We start from the raw sequence: 23,061 nt of genomic DNA on the forward strand, positions 1-23,061 counted from the left end.
ACACTAATGAGCAATGCATTTACTCACATGCTTTTAAAATTAGAAGCACAGGGTATTTTTTAAAGTAATGAATGTTTTGCTGAAACCATACCAACATGTGTTTTGAAAGGAACTGAAAATGTAACATATGGTTCATGGAGACTTAAATAGGCCTTGTTGAGACATTAATCTGAGGGGAAGAGGGGCTGTTTGCCTAGTCTGCCTCCTTAGTATTGCAATCTCTACTCAATCATCAATCTATCCTTCCTAGATAGTACATTTGGTTTGAAAAGGACCTGAAAAAGCACTTCGCTACCTACTTTCTAAAGATTATTTTTTAAAGATTTACCGAAGAATGCAAACCACAATATGAAAGGAACTGTGTTCTATTTATTAACGGGAGATTTACACAAGCAACTGCAATTAAATTGCCATACTAAACTCATCATCGTGCAGGCCCTCAATAAAGAAAGTTCTAAAGTTAGCAAGCCTTCCTCATCAATGACTTTGTGACAACTTAGCCAGGTATAACAGCAGCAGCAACAGAGTTTCTGTCTTGGTTTCTTCAGATCAGCATCTGGTTCTGCATCACCCACTATTCCTGTCCTGTGTCTCCCTATAATCTGCACCATTTGGACCAACTCCAGGCATTGGTGTAAATACAAATTTAGCAGGTCCAGCACCTTACTATCCCACTGACTACCTGAGACCAAAGCCTCTGGCACTCTGTGTAAACCATCTGCAGCTCCACCCCAGAAGGATGTGACTCAGGTAACAACTCCTCTCTGAAACCTCATGCTCCTGTCCACTGTGTCTCTGATATCCAGTCTGTTCTTGGTACTTGGATTTGACAAATTTTTATCTGTAGCGTCCCTTCTGTTTGCACCCCAGAGAAGGTTTTCTGCTTTTAAGGGTTTACACGATTAGATTGGGCCCACCCAGCTAATCCGGGATAGTCTTCCCATTTTAACTTTTGTAACCTGCTAATAAGGTCCTTTTGCCATGTACCATAACATATCACAGGCTCCAGGGATGAGGGTGTGGTCATTTTTGGAGAACTGTCTGCCACCGCCTTTTACTTTTCCTCACACCTGAGGTTTATTCACTCTGGAAAATGTAAATAGTTTACTGGCCCATAGTATAACTTGGACTGGTAAACACAGTGAAGGGCTTAACAAAGCTTAAAAGATGAAAATGAAAACTTCCCAAGCCCTTAGGTTTAATTGGCGAAATGAGAAAGCTGCCTACTCACTAACAGAAATACATATGAGAATTCTACTCAAAGTGAAATATTGGCAAAAGATTTCAGCAGATAATTAGAATTCCTAGACAATTTGCTTCCTCAGAAATGCCTTTTGGGCCGGGCGTGGTGGCACACGCCTGTAATCCAAGCTCTCTGGGAGGCTGAGGCGGGATGATCACTCAAGGTCAGGAGTTCAAAACCAGCCTGAGCAAGAGTGAGACCCCGTCTCTACTAAAAATGGAAAGAAATTAATTGGCCAATTAAAAATATATAGAAAAAATTAGCCGGGCATGGTGCTGCATGCCTGTAGTCCCAGCTACTTGGGAGGCTGAGGCAGGAGGATCACTTGAGCCCAGGACTCTGAGGTTGCTGTGAGTTAGGCTGACACCACAGCACTCTAGCCAGGGCAATAGAGTGAGACTCTGTCTCAAAAAAAAAAAAAAAAGAAAAGAAATTCCTTTTGGGGGCTGGAGGGAGGAGTTTATGGCCTGTGGACAGCTCTAAATGCTTGGATATGGGTTACTTTAATTCCAAATCCAATTTTTAGCTTCAGTCTTTCCTTAAATGTAGCTGCTAATGCCACAGGTCTAGTTCACAAGTTTCTGATGACTTTCATTGAGAAGGAGACCTACTTCCTCCCTGTCATTTGCTTATACAGATGCTACCTCAAGAAAAACAAATAGTGTTTTAAAAGTCACTGGTTGTTTGAAACTCCTAATGCATTTTTCCATTGTAACAAAATGACAGATGACAAGGTAGCCTACAGAATTCAATTTAGATTATAATTTACTTAAGACCAGTGCTGCATGAAAAGAACTATAGAACTAGTCTGTGAGAAATTGTATTCCCAGTTCCAGCTGGAAAGGCGTCACTGCTACAGTGCCTCTGACGTGAAGATCATTGTTTCGTCTCCCCAAGGTGAAGCAAGTGCCAGTCAGCTAGAGGGAAACCTCCATGTCCCTAATGTGGCTCCCATAGCCCAGACAGAAAGTCCTTCAGAGCAGCGCCTTAGGGGAAGTGGCAAAAACTACAAGATTTTCAGGGATAAGGAGCTGCACAAGACAGAACGTCCCACCCAGTCAGCCTCAAGCAAGCCTAGTCTCCAGGGATTTACATTTTTCTTTTTTTCTTGATGGACACTTTCCAATGGCTCCATTTCCATTATAGCTAAATTTTCACTATTCCTGGTTAACAATATAGGAAAATAGAGCCCAATGGAGTTTTCCTCCCCTTTTGTCCCTATCATAAGCAAAATTCTTTAATACAGTTGACCCTTGAACAACACAGGTTTGAACTGTGGGGGTCTACTTATATAAGGGTTTTCTTCTGTCTCTGCCACCTCTGAGACATGAAAACCAACCCGTCCCCTTCCTCCTCACCCTCCTCCTCAGCCAACTCAGTGTGAAGATGATGAGGGCAAAGACCTTTAGGATGATCCACTTCCACTTAACAAACAGTAGATATATTTTCTGTTCCTTATGATTTTAATAGCATTTTTTCCTCTAGCTCACTTAATTGTGAAAATACAATATATAGAACATATAAAATACAAAATATGAATCCACCAACTGTTGATGTCATCCGTAAGGTTTCCAGCCCACAGTAGGCAGTTAGTAGATAAATTTTGGAGAAGCCAAATGTTATACACAATTTTTGACTATGCAAGGGATCAGTGCTCTTAACCTCCACATTATTCATGGGTCAACTGTAATTTTCAATAAATTTTGGCTGCCAGAAACAATATGAAAACTATATTCATTTTTATAGCATTTATTCTTTCTCATAGTATAATTTGCACATGCCCACTGTAGAAAATTTGAAAATAGGACAAAACGAAAGTAAAAATGACTTAGAATCCCAGCACTCATATATAGCCCATGGCTACTCATTCTTTGTTGAAAAATACAAATGAATAAATGAATAGATTCACAGTATAAAACCCAAATAAGGCTTTACTTGGTTGCAGAGGCTCCCTGGCTATATGTAATAGTCTGTCCAGCAATGGCCCCTGCTGTGCACTGGACTGCTGAACCAAAGCATGGATTAAGCTAAGAAAAAGAGGCGCGGCAGCAATCAGTCACAACAAAGCTAGAACTCTACTCAGAACTGCCTTTGAGCAGTAAGTTTTGGACCCATAAACATGCGCTCACACTGCCCTCTAGTGGCCGTCCGCTAGATGTTACGCAGCCACACACCAGAACAATTGCAAAACCGAAAAGAGATCAAAGGAAAACAATGACTAAAGGGTAGAAGGAAACAATTACAACAAGAACAAACTTGTGTGCACTTAATGAATTCCTATTCTGAGAAAAGTAAATTCACTTAATGAATTCCTATTCTGAGAAAAATAATCACAAAGCTCTCATTTTCTTCTCTTCCTCCCCACTCCCACCTTTCTTTACCAACACAATGCATACAATTTTTTACATTTTGGCCATGGCTGTAAGTGGAAGGAAAAGGATCTCTGAAAAAAATCTATGAATAAAGAATTATATGTTATGTATAAATATTTGGATACATGTGAAAGATTAGTCTTATTTAAAATAGGAATGTAAATAATAAGAAAAATAACACACTAAAGGAAAATGAAGATCACAATATAAATTATAAGAAAATAAAAGATTTATTCAAAAAACTGTTAGGTGGTAAACTACTGTATGTGGAATAATAATTATCTATAATAGTACAAAATGTGTATGCTTCTTAAATGCCCAATGATGGAACAAAGTAGAACAGCCTTAAAAAGAACTGTCCCACTGGTGGATTCTGCCACATTACAGAATGGATTACAGAGTCATTGATCTTCTGAGCCCTCAAAGATGCTCATAAGATCTGTCTGTGCAGCCAGAGCCCCAGGACAGTTGCCTCTGGCCTCAAGCACCTTCATCTTTTCACTTCATAGTGTCTTAATGATAGTCACTTTCCAGTGTGCCATAATTTGAAAAACAGCAAAGAAGCATTTTATTGTATATACATTAAATGTGTTTATTACAGAACCACTAAAGTATTTACAAAGAAATTCTAATAACAAACACATGTTAGATTGTTAATAGCAAAGAGGAGAATACAGAGTTGTACATATCATCTAATATCCAATATGTTTTCAAACCTATACATAGAACAAAGGCTTAATGAATATGCTCCAAAATGTTAACAATGACTTTCTTTGAATAATGACCTAAAAGTCATATTTTTCTCTTCCTTCATCTTTTCTTTATTTTCTAAGTTCTCAATAATGGCTACTCATGTTTAACAATTAAAAAATAATTTTTAAGGTTTTTAATGGTAAAAATCACAACAAAGGAGTACAAAAATACTGCAGGTATTCCCACGTGATTATCGATTGAATCATTTTTAAAAATAAAATCTACCATGAGATAGTAAATAGGGATTTTCCAGTAAGAGAGTTATTGTTTAAATAATGCATTATTACATTGTGATGTTCCTGTCTTTCTAATCTTTTAAATTATCTCAAGCAGTTCACAGAGAGGCCATATTCAAAGACTGGGTAATTATCTGTCCAGATATCACGTAGAGAGGATTCTTGCTTAGGTGGAATTGGATAAAAAGACTTCTAAGATATCCTCCAAACCTTGCCTCTATGCCCCAATTCACAAAAATTGTGAATTATTATTAGTGTTAGAGCCCCATATGTATCTCAGAAAATGCTTCCACAGTGGAAGAAATTAAGTTCCATGAATTCTGTAATATTACTAATGTCGACATATTTTTCCATTTTAGACTTAAATATTTGAAGTTTCAGTCTACACTCTCTATCCTTCTGCTTGCCAAAGAGATTTTCCTACAGCCAAGGAACATCTGGAATGCAAAAGAAGAGAGGGATAGAGAGTATGTGCATAAAGTTTAATTGGGAGAATCATGACCTCATGGCTATTAAAATAGAAAATACAAAGTTCATTTTCACACATTACAAAAGTATGAAAAAAGGAAGCATTCATTCTGGGCTTAGGAGGCAAGGACTTTAGTGGAGTTAGGATTCAATTTTGCAATGTTATTTGTATTTTAAGCTATATTTAACAGGATTATTATCCAGAAACTAATAATCAAGATTGGGAATTATTCAAAAACACTCCTTCCCTCTAGTTCACCTGTCCATCCACATTTGGTCCACTGGTTTTGATTCATATCATAACCTGAGAGTATTGGAAATGGGGAAGGGGATGGAGGACTTAGAATTTAAACAATTTAATCTTGTTAATTGTAACTAGAGAACTTTTATAAATAGAAAGTAACATTAGAGAAAGAAGTCCTACTCTAAGAAAAATTTCCAGAATTTTTACCATAACTACCATTTAAATACAACTAGCTGAAAATATTCATTCATGAAAATTTCCTAGTGGTAAATTTCCATATGTTTAATTAAATGATGCTGAGTATATGAAGCGTTTGAAAGTGGCAGGCAATATACTTTAATAATTTCTAAGATGTCATACAAGTGCCTCAGCTAGATCTGAGTTAATCACTGACAAAAAGAAGGAAAAAGCACAAAGAGCTTCAGATGTATGTATTAGTTACGTGAAATAAACCTGTAAAAAAATATTGCTTTTCATTCAATGTTGCTCCTATTCTATAGTAATTAGTTTTGGAAATGCCTAGACCTCCTTTCTTTGAAGTAGCAAAAAAAAAAAGGATAGAAATTAAGTGTCTTTGTATTACTAACATAAGAAATCAAGCATGTTAAAATTTAAAATTTTGTGGGGGTCTTGGTATTTTATTTGGCTTGATTTAGATTGAAAGCAAGAGAAGAAAGAATGAAAGAGATTAAAAGACAGGGAGGAATGAAGAGGAGGGACAGGAAAGAGGAAGAAAAGTAGGAAAGGGAATAAACTGCATTTTTGGTTCTAACTGACTCTCCTCTTAGAGAGACTGAGAAGAAAGATTAAAGGATTCACCACCTGATGAGATTAGAAGATCATGAGAGTTGTTCAAATAAAATACTATGACAACCCTATAAATTTAGCAAAGGGATCTAACACGAGATTGAAAATATGGGAAATTAAAATTCTATCCCAACTAACTGCAGTTTTCAGACAATGAAAGACTTGAAAGCTTTCAGCAGTTTTTCCTTTTATTGATTATTGTGGATGTCAGGACATTATTGGTCATGGGCTAGCATAATGTGTAATGTTCAACAAGAATCCATAAGTATTAATGAATGATTCATTGGAAATGGTACTCATATGCAATATATTGACATTCAGTGGTCTTATTATATGTCTATTGTTTATTTGTAAAATTAGGAGCAATTATTTATATTTAAAGTATTAATCATTATAGCAATATAAAATAATAAAAATTAAGATGATTTTTAAATTCTGCTATAATTTCCAATATGACACTAAGGTATAATAGAGAAGTTGAAATTATGAGGAACTTAAAAACATGCTTTTAGGAGAAAAATCAAGTTGTGGGAGCATTCCACTACACTAACTTTCAAAACATAAAGGTGTACCCAAACAATCACCTCCTTGATCATTGATTACTAATTGTAAAAAAAAAAAAAACCTGATATTAGCTGAAAAAACCAACCCCAGCACCTGGGACAATAAATATACACTGTAATAGATGAGAGACCCTCAGACTGATTTTCCTCCCTTAAGGAGTCTGTAATATTAGGCCCACAATAAATAAGGTGGGGCCAGTTTGGGGGGGGACTGGTGGGGAGAAGAGTCCAGAATGAGAAGGTTCGAGAGAGGAAAAGAAGTATGAGCAAAGAGGGAAATGCTTTCACTGACAAACTGTCTTCATCGCCTTAATTGTAAACTTGCTGTGGTCTAAAGTGATCCAGCGTTGAACTGTGAAATAGTCAAAATCTATCATCATGACTCACAGAGTCCCTTAACTTCATCTTTTTAGTGCTTTACCTATTTTCAACTTCTTCATCTCCCTCACATTGAAAATCCCAACCTCTTAATACCTCCTCTTTCTAGCACCCTACCTCTTCCCACTAACCATCACCACCTCACCTCCATCATTTGAATCAGCTTGGTAAATAAAATAATCTTGGTAATTTATATCTAACACAAATTATATGCTACCTCTCCAAAAAGCAAGTTGAGCCTAATTCTAATTGTGGAAAGAAAAACTTTTCCTCTATGAAGAAATTCTAAATATCATCAAATGTGAAGAAGTGCTAGGGAGGGAATGGGACAAGGACTCAGACTTTCCAGGCAATTGTTTTCTCTGTCTTTGCATAAAGATATCCTGGCCCTAGTGAAAGCCTCCACCAAGTACAGGCTTGAAATATGCTTTCTATTCTATTCATTAAAGAGAATTACTTACTATAGACTATAAAATCATAATAATGCTCACACACAAGTAGATTCAGAAGTGTCATTTTGCCCTGATGAAAATGATATTTGTATTTGGTTTCCAAGGAACATCTAAATAACAAATGACATTTATAAGAAACTCCATTTGCAAATGATTTGAATCTGCTGTATAAAAATGAGCAAATGAATTAATTTCCAAAAAGGGACATGATGTAGAATATGAAAACTATAGATCATACAACATTATGTTGCTACCTGGCAGAACACTAGATAGAACAAATTGTTAAACATAAGTTTTTGAGCATAATAAAATGGTGTTCCCCAGATAACAATGGGTTTTGCCAAAACAAGTCCAATTAACCTTATTTTAGAAAAGAATTGGAAAATCTTTTATAATATCTTTTTACACCAACATAGAAGTGTGTTCAGTGAATTTGTAGGTAGCTGAACAAATGTACCACTGAATTTTAAGAAATGAACCAGGGTTAACTTGACTCTAAAGATACAACTACAGACTCTATATTTTATATTGTGCAGCTCAACATTTTTTGTCAGGACCAGAGTAAGGTCACAGGTGACACAAGTCCCACATCCATAAATAAAACAAAATATGATAAGATAGCCAACATAGTTGCAATAGGATAAAAATAATAGATTAGAATAATAGATTAAAACAAATGAAACTATAGGAGCTTGATTCTATTCCTTACTCTTTCGCTTACTGTCCTTGTAAACTTGGAAAAATCTTTTAATCTGCTAGAAACTCAATTTCCTCATCTGAAAAAGAGGATAATCACATGTGAGCAATTTTATTTATGGGGTTATTGTGATATTCATGAAAAATGCAACTTAAATATTGCTCAAAATTTACCAGAGAGATAAGTAGAGTTCCAAATAGAATTTTTAAATATTCAATCACTTGAGTATAAACTGAGGGAGAGCCATGTTAGAAAGAGGTAGGAAACTTAGTTAAGGAAAGTGACTCAATATAAGCCAATATTGGGACTTAACTGATCTAAAACAAATAAAAATAATAATAATACGAATGCAGAACACATAGACCACACTTATTTGTGTAAATCAAAACAGGTCTGCAGTTCTCTGCTTGCTGCGTGGCATCACTTCTCCATATGTCCCCTGACAAAATCAAGTGCTTCCAGGGCAAGGCACCCACAATGTTAATAAAGGAGTCTCAATGTCATGCCCATGCATATATCCTCAGTAACATGGTGCCCTGGAAAATTAAGCTTCATGATGAGAGGGAAATGATGATTGTCAGCCAATAATTTTTGTCCATTGTATGAAAGAAGGGTTAGATTCATGCTGTGTAGTTTTAGAGAACAAATTGAGGATCAGTGTATGAAATTTGTAGAGTAGAATCTTACTTTGAGTTCACAATAAAAATCTTCCCAGTTGAGAGAATGAGTAGACAACAAATACCATCCAAAATATTTCCCTCCTGGGTCTCTCTTTACCTCCCATGACATCCCAACTCCTTCATATCTCCATGCTTCTGTTCACTCTCTTGCCCCCACAGTACCCTTCATTCCTTCAACCCATCTACCCTTCACAATAATCCCAAGTCCCATTGTGAATTATCATTCATTGCGAATGTCACACAGTTCTGTAAATGTGTTAACATACAGAGGTTTTTTTCATTCTGATGCTAAATTATTTAAGAACAAGTAATGTGACTTACCTTCTTAGCATTTTTGGATACCTATTTCATAATGCCATGTTTCCCCAAAAATAAGACCTACCCATAAAATAAGCCCTAGTAGGATTTCTAAGCATTTGCGCAATATAAGCCCTACCCTGAAAATAAGACCTAGTGATGGGCGTGGCTACGCAGTGTATCTGCACAACCTGTGCATTTCATCCCGGAGCTGTAAAGAAGACGAGCAGCCCTTCTCATCTGCCCCATCGTGACAGCTACTATCCCAGAGGTGACCGGAAAGGTGCAGGCAGTCCCACCAACAAGGTCGGCTCCCCCCGTCAGGTCCTGGCCATCCTGTGTGTGCTGCAAGCTGAAGCTTTGAGGGGAAAATAACACATCCCCTGAAAATAAGCCCTGGGGTGTCTTCTTGAGGAAAAGTAAATATAAGATCCTGTCTTATTTTCAGGGAAACATGGTAGGCACTCTATAAACACTTGATTGCTTCTCCTTGGAATTTAGCCCACTGCAATGTAATGTTGTCCTACACTATACTATGCTTCTTGGGGGCAAGGTCTTCTGACTTTATATTTCCGAAGCTTGGTCAAAGGCCTAATACATCAATAAATGTTTTTTGACTTAATGAATGGTGCTGGATTTTTTTAAATAATTGATTGAAGGGAAATTCATATAACATAAAATTAACCATTAGCACATTCACAATGTTATGCAACCACTACCCCTATCTAGTTCCAAAAAGTTTCCATCATTCTAAAGTTAAACATTTCAGCCATTAAAAAGTTTCTCCCCATGCTCTGCTCTTCCCAGCTCCCAGTGTCCACCAATCTCCATGGACTTATCTATTCTGGATATTTCATATAAATGGAATCATACAATATGTGACCTTTTGTGCCAGCCTTCTTTTACTTAGCATGATGTTTTCAAGGTTCATCCATGTTGTAGTATATATCAGTACTTCATTCTTTTATATGACTGAATAATATTCTGTCGTGTGTTGTGTGTATGTACTACAAATTGTTTATCCATTTATCCAATCATAGATATTCAAGTGGTGTCTACCTTTTGGCTACTGGGAATAGTACTATTATGGGCATTCTACAATTAGCTTTTTGAAGAACCACCAAACAGTTTGCCACAGTTCAGTGACTGAACGTCTTATATTCCCAGCAATAGTTGTATTGCTGGAAAATACAAAAGTTTTGATTACTCCACAACCTTGCCAATGTTCATTGTCCATTTTTCTTATTAAAGCCATCCTACTGAGTGTGAGTTGGTACCTTTGGGTGGTGGATTTTTAAACATTGGGCTGTTTTGAACACATCTTTAACATTTGCAGAGATGACTTTACTGTGAAGATAATAAAGCTTAAGTTTCAGAGTCCCTCACTAAAGACCCTGTGTTGAAATTAGGATTTATAATTTTCTATCCTTTTTCTTTAAAAAGAAGCCAAAACATTATGTAACTTCCTTGCTAAAACTACAAAACTTGAATTTCCCCTGCAGACAAGCAAATATAAATATCTAATGTTCATGAGTATTACAGCAACATAACTATCTCCACTTTTGGCACCAGAGTATTTCGCTTCCAAAGTCATCATACTCACATTTAATGACAGACATCTCATCACCTAAGTTTAAGAACCTAGTACTACAGGTAGCGTGGCAGGAACCTTGATAATCCCAGCCTCTTATCAATTGTGGAACACCCTGAGTTCAGGTTATTGCTAGAAAGCCAAATATAAATTTCAGTTTCCAAAAGGATTTATGCGCAATTCTGTTGAAAATTACCTCTTCTTCTCAAATATCAAATTACAAAGAACAGATCCATAGGGCGTCTGCAATACTTTAAGGATGTAATCTCTTTTACATTGCTTTTGCAGTTTGCTTGTAGCCAATAAGGTGATTCTGTCACATTCACTAAGAGGAATCAAGTTGCAAATGCAAATTTATATGACTATTGATATCCCTGATTTACATAAAAATCTGTGATGCATATCCAAGATCTGTACTGACAACAAATAGATCAAATGGTGAGCTCCCTCAACCATGCCCTTATGATTTATGAGTAAGTTTTATAGCTATGTGCTGCCATGCCCTTCAGAAACCAGGGTATTTGAATTGAACATTCAGTATAATACAGTATGTGACAGACTATACAAATTATTTGCACAAGACACGGTAAGTAATTTTGACCATAAAATTTGATGACAATGTTCATCAAGAGAGTAGCCTGCCTCTCTGAAAAGCCTTGGAAATTTATGTTATAGTACCATATGGCATTCTTGATTTCTACATTTTCCTCTTAAAGATTCCAAAGCGTTTTTCCATATTTTAGCTTATTATTCTCCTCTGTAAAATATTAGCTTTACTTTACACATAAGCAAACTAAGGTTAAGTTAGTGCCATCCAGTTTAAATATTAACAAATTCACCTCTCAGCACATCTTGCTAAAACAAAACCCAAATAACTATATTCTCATTTAGCTGTGTTCCATGTACTGTGAATTTGCTCTATTTTTTAAGAGAAGATATTCATTATGAGGCTAGTTTGGCCTCTTAAAATCAAAGTGCTCATCCTTTAAAGCTCAAACAAACATTAAATTTTAATTATTTTCATTTTCGGCTTCTGTTAGTTCTGTTATAATTTGCTTATAACAGGGTGGATCGCATTGGCTCACACCTGTAATCCTAGCACTTTGGGAGGTGGGAGGATTTCTTGAAGCCAGGAGTTCAAGACCAGCCTGGGCAACATAGTGAGATCCCCTCTCTACAAAAAAAAAAAAAAAACAATAAATAAAAAAAATTAACCAGGCATGACTGAGGCAAGAGTATCAGTTGGGCCCAGGAATTTGAAGTTGCAGTGAGCTATGATAATACCACTGCCCTCTAGCCTGGACAACAAGAGCAAGATCTTGTCTCATAATGATAATATTAATAATTTGTTTATAACCTTGAACCACCTATATGTATGTATGACTTTTCAGTCAGATAGACTGGGCTTCAGTTCATCTGAAAGGGACCTAATGAAGCCCATCTCATTGAATTTTGTGAGAATAATGTATGATATCGACACAGCTAGCATTCCAGAAAAATTAGGACTCTTTACCCTTCCCTCAAGCAAAAAAAAAGGATGCATAATCTTAGAAAGAAAAAGACAGTGTGACTCCTGCCATTCTCTTTCTCATATTTGCCATCCTCTTGGGATATAGCTCTGCTTCTCCAGTCCAAATCTCCTCTCTTTGCCCAGAGGCAGTTGCTTCTTCCTCCATCCATTCAATGCCCTAGAAGAAAGGCAACTCCTTCCCTGCTTCAAATGTGGTTCTCTGTGTAACCATCCTAGTGGTTGAGCATGGGCCCTTTTGGCCCCTTGTATCCACTCCCTCTAAGGGTAGAACCCTTTCACTTTGAAACAAACTTCTGTGAGTATTTTGGGCAGTGGTCTTCTTCATTAATAATAATGACAACACTGTTCTGAGCTCTTCACAATTTGTGAGCATTAAATGAGCTAACATATGAACCCATGTGCCTTCTATCTTTCAGAACCTTCTCAAACTTCCTGGTTTACTGGTAGCAATGTCTGGTTTTCGAGCATTGTTGGTTTTTTAAATATATGTAACCTTAACATTTGTACCCCCGTAATATGCTGAAATAAAAAATATATAAATAAATAAATAAACAATTTATATTAAATTTAAAATAAAATTTAAATTGATTTTAAAAAAAGAAAAAAAATGTTTTTCTATCATGTCTAGGGATTTATGCCATTCAGCCTAATATCCTGATCTAAATTTTTATCAGCTTTTTAGAATAGCTTTACTCCTTTTTTTCTAGATATATATGTATTCCAGATTACTCCGCTCAGTCTTCCATAACAAAATACCACAGACTGGGTGGCTTAAACAGCAGAAATTTATTTTCTCACAGTTTGGAAAGCTAGAAGTCCACGATCAAGGTGTTGTCAGGATTGGTTTCTGGTGAAGCCTCTTTTCCAGCTGGTATCTGTCCACCTTCTTGCTGTATTTTCACAGGGCCTTTCCTCTGTGCATGCACAGAGAGAATATGCTCCTGGTGTCTGTTCCTCTCCTTATAAGGACCCCAGGCCTATTGGATTCAGACTCGCCCTTATGACTTTATTTAACCTTACTTACCTCCCTATGGGCCCTATCTCCAAATACAGTTACATTGGAAGACAGGACTTCAACATATCAGTCCTAGGGGGGAGGGGGACACAATTCAGTCCATACACATTCTAATAGAACAGTTTCTAAACACAGAAAACATCAATTTACTTAGAACAAGCTAATAAGTAAGAACTAATGTAAGGGTGTATGTAAAATGCAAGAGGAATATCAACTAAAGGATCTTCAAAGTGAATATAGAACATATTATCTTTTATAATGCAAATTAGGTGCACAATAAATATCCATTGATTAAATAAATGAGATGTTCAAAATAAACCTCAGAGCTTCCCCAAGACCCCAATTTTCAGGGATGTTGTGAATATATTCTTTGACTCTTTCATTCTGATACTCTACAGAAAAAAATGGTAAAAACGTAGTCATCCTGCTTGTTGCTTACTTACTCTCAAAAAAATATCTCAAACTATTAGGGAATTTAAAATGTTTATTGAAATGAAATGTATTAGTATTATGATTATCTTATGTTTATATCGATATGTTTATTCATTCTTTTTCCAGTTGGGTTAAGATTTGGAAAGGGTGGCCATCGGTTACGTGTGTTGGTATATGTGGTACATATGCATGTATGTGTACATACATGTCTTATGGATACAATCTATGTGGTAATATTTTTATAACTTTTTTGTTACTTTACTCTAAAAATAGTTGCCTAACTTTTGACAGGAGTAGGTACCACTACATTTATGGGACATCAGAATGTGATTAAACTAACAGTAAAAATAAACATCATGGACACAACCTCCAACACTTAACAGATTAACAGAAGAAATGCTCTAGAGAGTAGACTGCTAACAGAAGGTGTAGAAACAAGCTTTAGAGCCATAAATGCACTGTAGCATGTTCTAGACAGATCAAGAATAATTCAGATTAAGAAATTATGCATCATAATATCCATATGTACATTCCCATATGTACAAACTAATGTGTACAAACAATACCATATGCACAAGTGAAATGTGATAAACAACTCAAAATCTTCACAGCATTTAGGGGTGAATGTAAGAAAGGAGCGAAGTGAGACTTATTTGAGTTATATCTATACTCTCCCAAATTTGCCTAAAAATTATGGCCTTTCTCGTAGATGCCACATACTTTGACAAAAATCATAAATTTGTGCTATGTTTAATTATTTTCATTTAGAAATTGATTCCCCTCAAAATGTTCACTTATTGAAAGCAGATTTTTTTCTTCAAATGTATTAATAACTTTTGAAGGCAGCTCTCTGGGTTTATCATTAATTATGCCTAAACACAGCAAAAGAAAAGGGAACTGCTTCTCCCTCCCCCTCAAAAACTTCCCAAATTAGAATGTAATATTCTTTGCCTAATCCGGTCTACTATTAAAGATAGAATTAGCAAGTTTAAGAGAACTTTAACCAATTGAGATTTTTGAAAAATGAGTTAAGTCACTGAAAAATGAATTAAGAATTAAGGGGAATCTAGCCAAGTTTGTAAAAGAAAATGATGAATGGAAATCTAAAACATTATTTAAGGAACAAATGTAGATTCTACATACCTTTTTTTACAAAATACTTGTTAAGACAAATGGGGAGAAACTGACAAAATGTGATGGCATTACACATTTTCGTAACCAGTATTCTTAAATATTACCAATAAAATTTTAACTTGCTGAAATGAAAGTCCTCTTCTCGCCTTCATCTTACTTATTTTGTGTGCAGCATGACACGCCACTGACCTCCTTTTTCAAACTCTTACATTCACTGACTTTTGTGACATTTTTCTCTCTTAGACCTACCACTCTAATTGCTATTTCTCAGTTCCTTTTCTTATGCTACTGCTTAAATGTCAGCAAATTCCCAAGTTGTGACCTCCCAATCTTTTCTTGTTCCCTGCAGGCTCTTAACAGTAATCTCATCCCCTGCATAACTCCTACCATCTCCTCTAGACAAATGATCCCTACCTAGTTCAGTATCTCCAGCTCCATCCTCTCTTCTGATTTCTAGACCCCAATTCTCAACTGCCTGCTGTACTGAATGTAAAGAGAGCTTGATTCTTAATTTACACCTCTAGTTTAACATATACTAACGTGGATGTATTTATATTTCTCCTACAACTTGTGCTTCCATCTGAGTTACTCATGTGGTATTTCAATTATCCATTTTGCTAACCCTATTTAGTTTCCCAGGACTGCCATATCAAACCACCACAAACTGGGTGGCTTAGAACAACAGATATTTATTCCTTCATGGTTCTAGATGCTAGAAGCCTGAAATCAAGGTTGGTCCTTCCAAAAGAGCCAAGGAAAAGTCTGTTCCACGCCTCTTTCCTAGCTTCTGGTGGTTGCCAGCAATCCTTGTAGTTTCTTGGCTGGAAGATGTATTGCTCCAATCTCTGACTCTGTTATCAGATGGCGTTCTACCTGTGTCCCCTCTGTGTCTTCACCTGGCCTTCTTATAAAGACTCCAGTCATTGGATTAAGAGCCCCCCTACACCAGTATGACCTCATCTTAAAATAAATAATTACATTTGTAAAGTAATAATGTATTTTCAAATAAGATCACATTCTGAGGTTCCAGGTGGACATAAATTTTGGCAAATACTATTCCACGTATTACAATGACCAAACTTGGAATTTCATACTGTTACTTCATACTGTTACATTAACTCACATATTTTAACTTTACTCTCTCAAGTTATACTTCCTCCTTACCACAACTAATTATCTTCTTTCTTTTTCAGTGATTTTTATAAAGCACAGCTAATCATGTCCCTTTTCTCCTTAGAACTCTACTCCCCATCAGCATCAACTGACCTTTTAAGCCAAATTAAGGGTCATTTGGGCTCCTATGTTAAAATATATTTATCGTATTCCATAAAGCAGCAACTAACACACCCTAAGACTGTTTCCCTTGCCTTGAACACCTTCCTTAATATTATCAAAGTATCATTCATCTCTCATGATTTAACTCGGATATCACCTCCTCTGTGAACTCATCACCACCCACCCATTTTACCATGATCATCAAAATTGGTTATTAAAGTAGTAATCTTAAAGTAGAAAGTATATTATCCTGGGGTGTACATGAAAACCTTCTAAGAGTCCTAACAAACACAGATAGTTTTAAAGAACCAATTTCAAGAGTCACATCTTATATATATTCTCTTCCTTAAAACTTCTTGAGTACAACTGCAGAACACAAGTATTTCTTTCCTATCTCCCTTTTCACGGTGGACATTTTTTCCCCACCTTGTGGGGGAAAAAAAACACCTATTTTTCATCCATCCCAGTCTACTATGATACATTGCCTTGGAGGGCAAAAACTTCTATGACCACACTGGTCAATTATATGATTTTTTTTCTTTTTTTTTTGCTTATTCTTAGGATTGAACTTAAAGAAATAAGGAATACTATTATAATTCTCTTCTTTTCCATCAAATTTTTTTAGTTAACTTTCCTTGTACCTTTACCAAAAAAAAAAGTCACAAATTTCATTCTAACAATAACAAATCCTTTCTTCTTCCATATAGGTACATAAACAAATTTTAAAAGTCTCATTCTTCTCAATAAAAGATTATCTAATAAGACTTTCCTTCCATGTTTATCAAAATTTGTAAAATATTTTTACTGTTTATGAAATCTTTCATCATGGAATAATGATGAAAGAATAATTCTTTAAAAAACATACAATTAGGCCAGGCATGGTGGTTCACGCCTATAATCCTAGCACTCTGGGAGGCCGAGGCGGGCGATTGCTTGAGGTCAGGAGTTCCAAACCAGCCTGAGCAAGAGCGAGACCCCGTCTCTACTATAAATAGAAAGTAATTAATTGGCCATCTAATATATACAGAAAAAATTAGCCAGGCATGTTGGCACATGCCTGTAGTCCCAGCTACTCGGGAGGCTGAGGCTGCAGGATTGCTTGAGCCTAGGAGATTGAGGTTGCTGTGAGCTACGCTGATGCCACGGCACTCACTCTAGCCTGGGCAACAAAGCGAGACTCTGTCTCAAAAAAAAACAAAAACATACAATTAGTAACGTCAATGAGACATATCAAATATAGTTCAAATGAAGCATAGTTACCATATTTCCCCGAAAATAAGACAGAGTCTTATATTTATTTTTCCTCAAGAAGACACCGTAGGGCTTATTTTGAGGAAATGTGTTATTTTTTTAAGTACAGTACAACAATCTATATTTATTCAAATATAGTTAAGTCTTCTTCTTCTGGAACATCATCATAACTCTCCAAACCCCAAATTCCATCCTGAATTTCTTGTGACTCTATTTCCTTTAGAACCATTGGCCCCAATCTCTCATGTGGAGCAATAGAACTCTCATAGGGCAGATGAGAAGGGCTGCTCTTCTTTACTGCTCCTCCACGAAATGCATGGGTTGTGCAGATTTGCTGCGTAGCCACGCCCATCACTAGGTCTTATTTTCAGGGTAGGGCTTATTTTGCGCAAATGCTTAGAAATCCTGCTAGGGCTTATTTTATGGGTAGGTCTTATTTTCGGGGAAACACAGTATATACAGTGTAGCTACTGGGTCCCTCTTCTATCCCCTTTTGTTTTTTATCTCATGATATATGTTTCTTCATCTATATTTGCCTTTTTCTGCTCAGTCACAAAATTACCTAAAGAAAAATAGATTCATAGCTTCTGTATAGGCAGAGGAAAAGAAAGGCAAGGATTTTAGAAAAATAGCTGGAAAAAAAGAAAAGAAGATAAAATAGGCTGACATATTCATGCTCCAGCTAACACAAAAATAAAAATGCATCATATTTAAAATATAGATATGTATATGATATACTGGTATTCTTTGTAATATGATTTTCAGCATTTTAACCACGAGGTAGGTTTGCACAATACAAACTGGTGTGATTAAATGGCAGTTGTATGGTCAGTTAGGGTTTATATATAATTCAGGAAAAGAAAAAATATGCTCTTTCGGTGGGGTTTGTATTAGACATTTTGACAGTTTGATTATCTGACTTTATAGTTAATGATCCACCAACCCTCAACTTTGTTTTTTATATATATATTTTAAATACTGAGGCACATCAAATAAGGTCAAGCAAAAGGTTAGAAGTAGCAGGTTTATTTATTCAATAAGCATTTATTAAAATCCTACCTTGTGCTAGGTCTTGTGGAGTATAAAGAAAAGACATAGTTCCCAGACTTGAGGACGTCACAGTCTATGATGATGTCATTCGCATATGTCTCTTCATATATTTCATATACACTGATGACCACCAAGTTCTCGTTGCCAGACTGTATTTCTGAATGTCTCCTGTGTATCACAAACTAGGTCCTATCATCTAAGGTCCTTCAAACACCTTGAATTGAACATATGCATACAAAGAAATTCATTTTGGACTCATGGGCTCCAGTTTGGAGTGAGATGGAAAGGGCAGATAGAAATGTGCAGAAATAAGAATCAGTTCAGCCTGCACAGGCCCATGTAGATCCCATGTCAGATATCAGAAGGAAGAGAGAGAGTGAGAGCTCCTTGGGAAATCTGTGAGGAAATTCAAATCTAGATGAAATATACTAATTTATGCCCTGTACTCTGTACTAGTCTGTTTGTATATTTTCGCATAAGGGAAGTTCATTAAAACACATCAGCTCTATTATTTTTCTATTGCTGCCTAACAAATTACTACAAACTTAATGGCTTAAAACAATATCCATTTATCAGCTCGCATCAAAAGTCTGGGTGGGCATGGCCGGGTTCTCTGCTTAAAGTCTCACGTGGCTGAAATCAAGATGTCAGCCGAGCTAGACCAGGTTCTCACTGGGAGGCTGCGGAGAGGAACCTACTTCCCAGTTGATTCATGTTATTGGCAAAACTCACTTCCCTGCGGTTGTAGGACTAGGGTCCCTGTGTTCTTGTGATCAGCTAACCAGGGATCACACTCAGCCTCTTAGAAGCCCCATGCAATTCTTATCAAGCGGCTTCCTTCTTCTTCAAAGTCGGCAGTGGAGGATTTCTCTCAGGTAAAAATCACCTTCATGCTTCAAATCTCTGACTCCTTGCTCTGTCAGCAGCTGGAGAAACTCTCTGCTTTTGAAAGGTCCCTGTGAATTAGATCAGGCCCTGTATAGTCTCCCCATCTTAAAGTCAACTAAGCCATATATAACATGAACTAATTCTGGGAGTAAAACCCACTGTCCTCATTGATCCCAGGCATGCATACCAAGGGGCAGGAAACCTTGGGGCCATCTTAGATGCCTGCCTGCCCTGCCAGCTATAGTTTTCTAGTGACACAGTGTAATGACAGAATCACAGTCATCAAGACCCATAAGGTCAAGAATGACCATTTGTTATTGTGTATTCTAATTTTTCTATGACAGATCTGTATTCCACCATCACTATTTCCATTAAACTTAATGTTTGGATTGTTCTATTCAACTGTAAAAAGGGACAGTTAGTAACTGAATATATAAGGAAGGTGAAAAGACTTAATTCTTTTCCTGTATGTATCTCCTAACTCTGTCACTATTTTTTTTTCCTTATTTAGCCCAAAAAGCAAGCCATTTGGAGCCCCTCTGATAAATGAGTATGCTGATGCCCAGCTACACAACCTGGTGAGAAAAATGCATCAAAGAACACTCGTCTACAAGAGAAAGTTAGTAGAGGGAGACATATCCTCACCTGAAGCCAGCCCACAAGCTGGTAAGCATCGTTCCCTCCAAGTACTGGGAAGAAGGGAGTTATGGGGGGAAATGTATTTTGCAAATGTTTCCGGTTGGACTCCACCCAAAGCAGACCCTGAGACAGTGATTTAGGTACAAATAGTTTATTTTGAAAGTGATCCAGAAAGGTGAAAGTGAAAAGACGTAGAAGGGAGTAAGACAGTAAAGATGCATTAATAAGAGGATCATTGCTGTGGCCACTAGGGCTTCCCCCAGCTGAAAAATGGTGTGCATTACACCAAAGAATTATCCTAATGAAAAAGAGGAAGTTGGTTGGTGCTGTGGCCTGCTGCTAACTCCTCAGCACTTTAGGTAAACTTGCTCGAGAAAACCCTCAGGTGGAGACACGAGGAGCCCACTGCAGGTGACTTCCTGGCCCAGTATCTGCTGTAGTAAGTTTCATTGTCAATATATTAAGAATACCCATAATATACAAAGTGAATATTAAAAAAATACAAGAATATTACCCAAGTGTCAACAGAGCAAAGGACATCCACAAACCAATCACATGAGCAGAAAACAATTACAACCTCCCTAGTAATGACAAAAATGTTTATGAAAAAATAATAAGTACAATAAAGTAGACCACAAAAGGGATATATGCTATGATTACATCTAAGTAAAATATCTATGCACTTATAGAAAAAGAATAGAAGAAAGTTGGGTTGTTTAGGAACAGATAAATACAAATCAAATTGATAATTACATGGGATGGAGTTGAAAATTTCCTTGTAGTTCTGTATGAGGGAAGGTAGGATTTCAAAATAAACTATGTGTTGTATAACAGTTTCTATTTAAGTAGAAGAGGCCACAATCAAACATACACAACATAGTTTGATAAAGATATTTGAAAAGAATATTTTGAGCTTTATTTACCGATAGCTTGAAGGATATGTGTGAGGACAAAGAATCACCAAACTAAACCCTGTGGAATGATGTACATTTGTAATGTTTCTGATCTGGGTAAATCCAAAACCCTGACTGTATTTATGCTCCAAAATATGTGAGAACCAAGGTTGTATTTAAGATTTTCTATTTGACACGTTATTAGTGAGCTTTAACCATGTTATGTATTTCCAAATTCCAGTGTTTTCATTACTTGTATATTTTCATAAATGTTAAGGTTTTATTTTTATCATATATATTTAAGGTGTACAACATGATGTTTTGTTTTATGTACAAATAAAAACTATTTTTGCATATTTCAATTTGTATATAAAGTGAAATAAATGTCGCTGATGTGAATGTCATGAAGGTTTTTACCTCATCTGTCTGTACTGAGAAGGATTCCCAATGTTCTCACTTTAAGAAATCCAAAGTTTTTGTTCATGAAGCTAATTTAACCTCTTAAAATTATTTTGTCTTGTTTTTTTTTCCTGTGAAGCAAAGCCCATAGCTGTATCATCAACACAAGAAAGCAATACTAAGCTAACAAAAGAACAATACTACAGCATGTTGTGTTGCAAATTCCAGAAGATGCCTCTGACAGAGTACCTAAAGCGAATTAAACTTCCAAGCAGTATAGATTCCTACTCAGGTACCATCAAAGGGCGGACTGTCTCGGTGGGAGGACTGGCTATCACCACGAACCCCTGTGCTCCAAAGTCATAGGTAGCTTCTGATTCCCTAGCCCATATTCTGAATCTATCAAGAAAGCAGAATTGAAACTATATGATCTGCAAAAGGTCATTTGCCCCTCTCTGGTGAAAATAAGAGCTAAAATAGTTCCGCCTATATTTAAAAGGAAGTCTGGGGTCTGTCACGTCCCTAATTATCTTTGAAAAGAAGGCCCCAAAGTGCTCAGCAATATGTACACTGACATCAAAAAAAAAAAAAAAAGAAAAGAAAAGAAGAAAAATCATTATAAAGTGTGTCTTCTTCCATGTGTCACATTGTTGATTATTTGAATTGAACAAAGCCCCACCTATGGCCTCCCATGGCTGAAGCAGGCCACGTGGGAAGGGCTATGGGCTGCCTTAATGCGCTGATTCTCTGCCCTCCTCCCTCAGCGCCATACCCCTTCCCGCAGCTTAACCACCTGCTGCAGCAGGGAACCCTGAGAAGTGTCCCTCTGACTTTTCCTGAGTGTCCCCTTTCTTGATGCAAACAGTGCAGTTACCCATGGGGACAGACTCAGAATGGCCACTTCTCTAAGAGACTGGAAGGAAACCCTCCACTGTCGAAAAAGTTGTCAAGATCACTTAACATCTCTTGTAAAGCCAGATGCCCCCCACTCTAGGGGCAGAGTCGTGTTGAATGTTTAACAGAGTACAGCAAATTTCTTCTCTCCAGAAAGAGGGTAGTGCCCCAGTTTTACTGAACTAAGCAAGAGAATTCTTTTCATGTTCATTTTGTGCCATTTGGATCACTCCGGTTGCTTTTTTTCTAGATCGACTCTATCTCCTGTGGCTCCTTCTTGTCGCCCTTGCCTACAACTGGAACTGCTGGCTCATCCCGCTGCGCCTCGTCTTTCCGTATCAAACACCAGGCAACACACCCTACTGGCTTATGACAGACACTGTGTGTGACATCGTCTACCTTTGTGATATGCTTTTTATCCAGCCCAGACTCCAGTTTGTAAGAGGAGGAGATGTAATAGTAAGTGGGGTTTCGGAAAAGCAGAAACTTTCAAATGAACGATAGCTACTCAGTCTATGAAAAAATAAGTTAGCTATTTTTTTTAATTTAATGTTTGGCTATCTCTTTATGGATCATTATAGAAAAATATTAGTAATTATAATAAAAAAATAGCAATAAAACAATCACTGAGTGTTCACTACGTGTTGGAGAACATGCATCTCCCTGTGCCTCAGCTTCCTCATCTTTAAAATGGGAATAACAACAGTACCCGCATAATGTTGATAGGAAGATTAAATGAATTGAGGCCAGTGAAGTATCTAGAACTGTGGTTGGCGCATAGTGAGGGACTATTAAATGTTAGATATGGTTAAGATTCTAGCTAAGTTATTTATAACACTTCACCTAATTCTTTCAATAACATTATGAAAAAGATGTTAT

The 23,061-nt window shown here is 36.7% G+C and overlaps 1 protein-coding gene across 1 annotated transcript in view; it reads left to right on the plus strand.

Moving 5' to 3' along the window:
* Positions 1-23,061, plus strand: part of CNGB3 (cyclic nucleotide gated channel subunit beta 3) — a 145,624-nt gene that overhangs the window by 38,150 nt on the left and 84,413 nt on the right. The window contains exons 4-6 of the mRNA XM_076004675.1: positions 19,869-20,023; positions 21,428-21,580; positions 22,433-22,641. Of these exons, the coding sequence (XP_075860790.1) occupies positions 19,869-20,023; positions 21,428-21,580; positions 22,433-22,641 (517 nt within the window). The remainder of the gene's footprint in view (positions 1-19,868; positions 20,024-21,427; positions 21,581-22,432; positions 22,642-23,061) is intronic.

The sequence above is a fragment of the Microcebus murinus genome, chromosome 7, assembly GCF_040939455.1.
Source record: "Microcebus murinus isolate Inina chromosome 7, M.murinus_Inina_mat1.0, whole genome shotgun sequence".
In the NCBI taxonomy this organism is placed as follows: Eukaryota; Metazoa; Chordata; class Mammalia; order Primates; family Cheirogaleidae; genus Microcebus; species Microcebus murinus.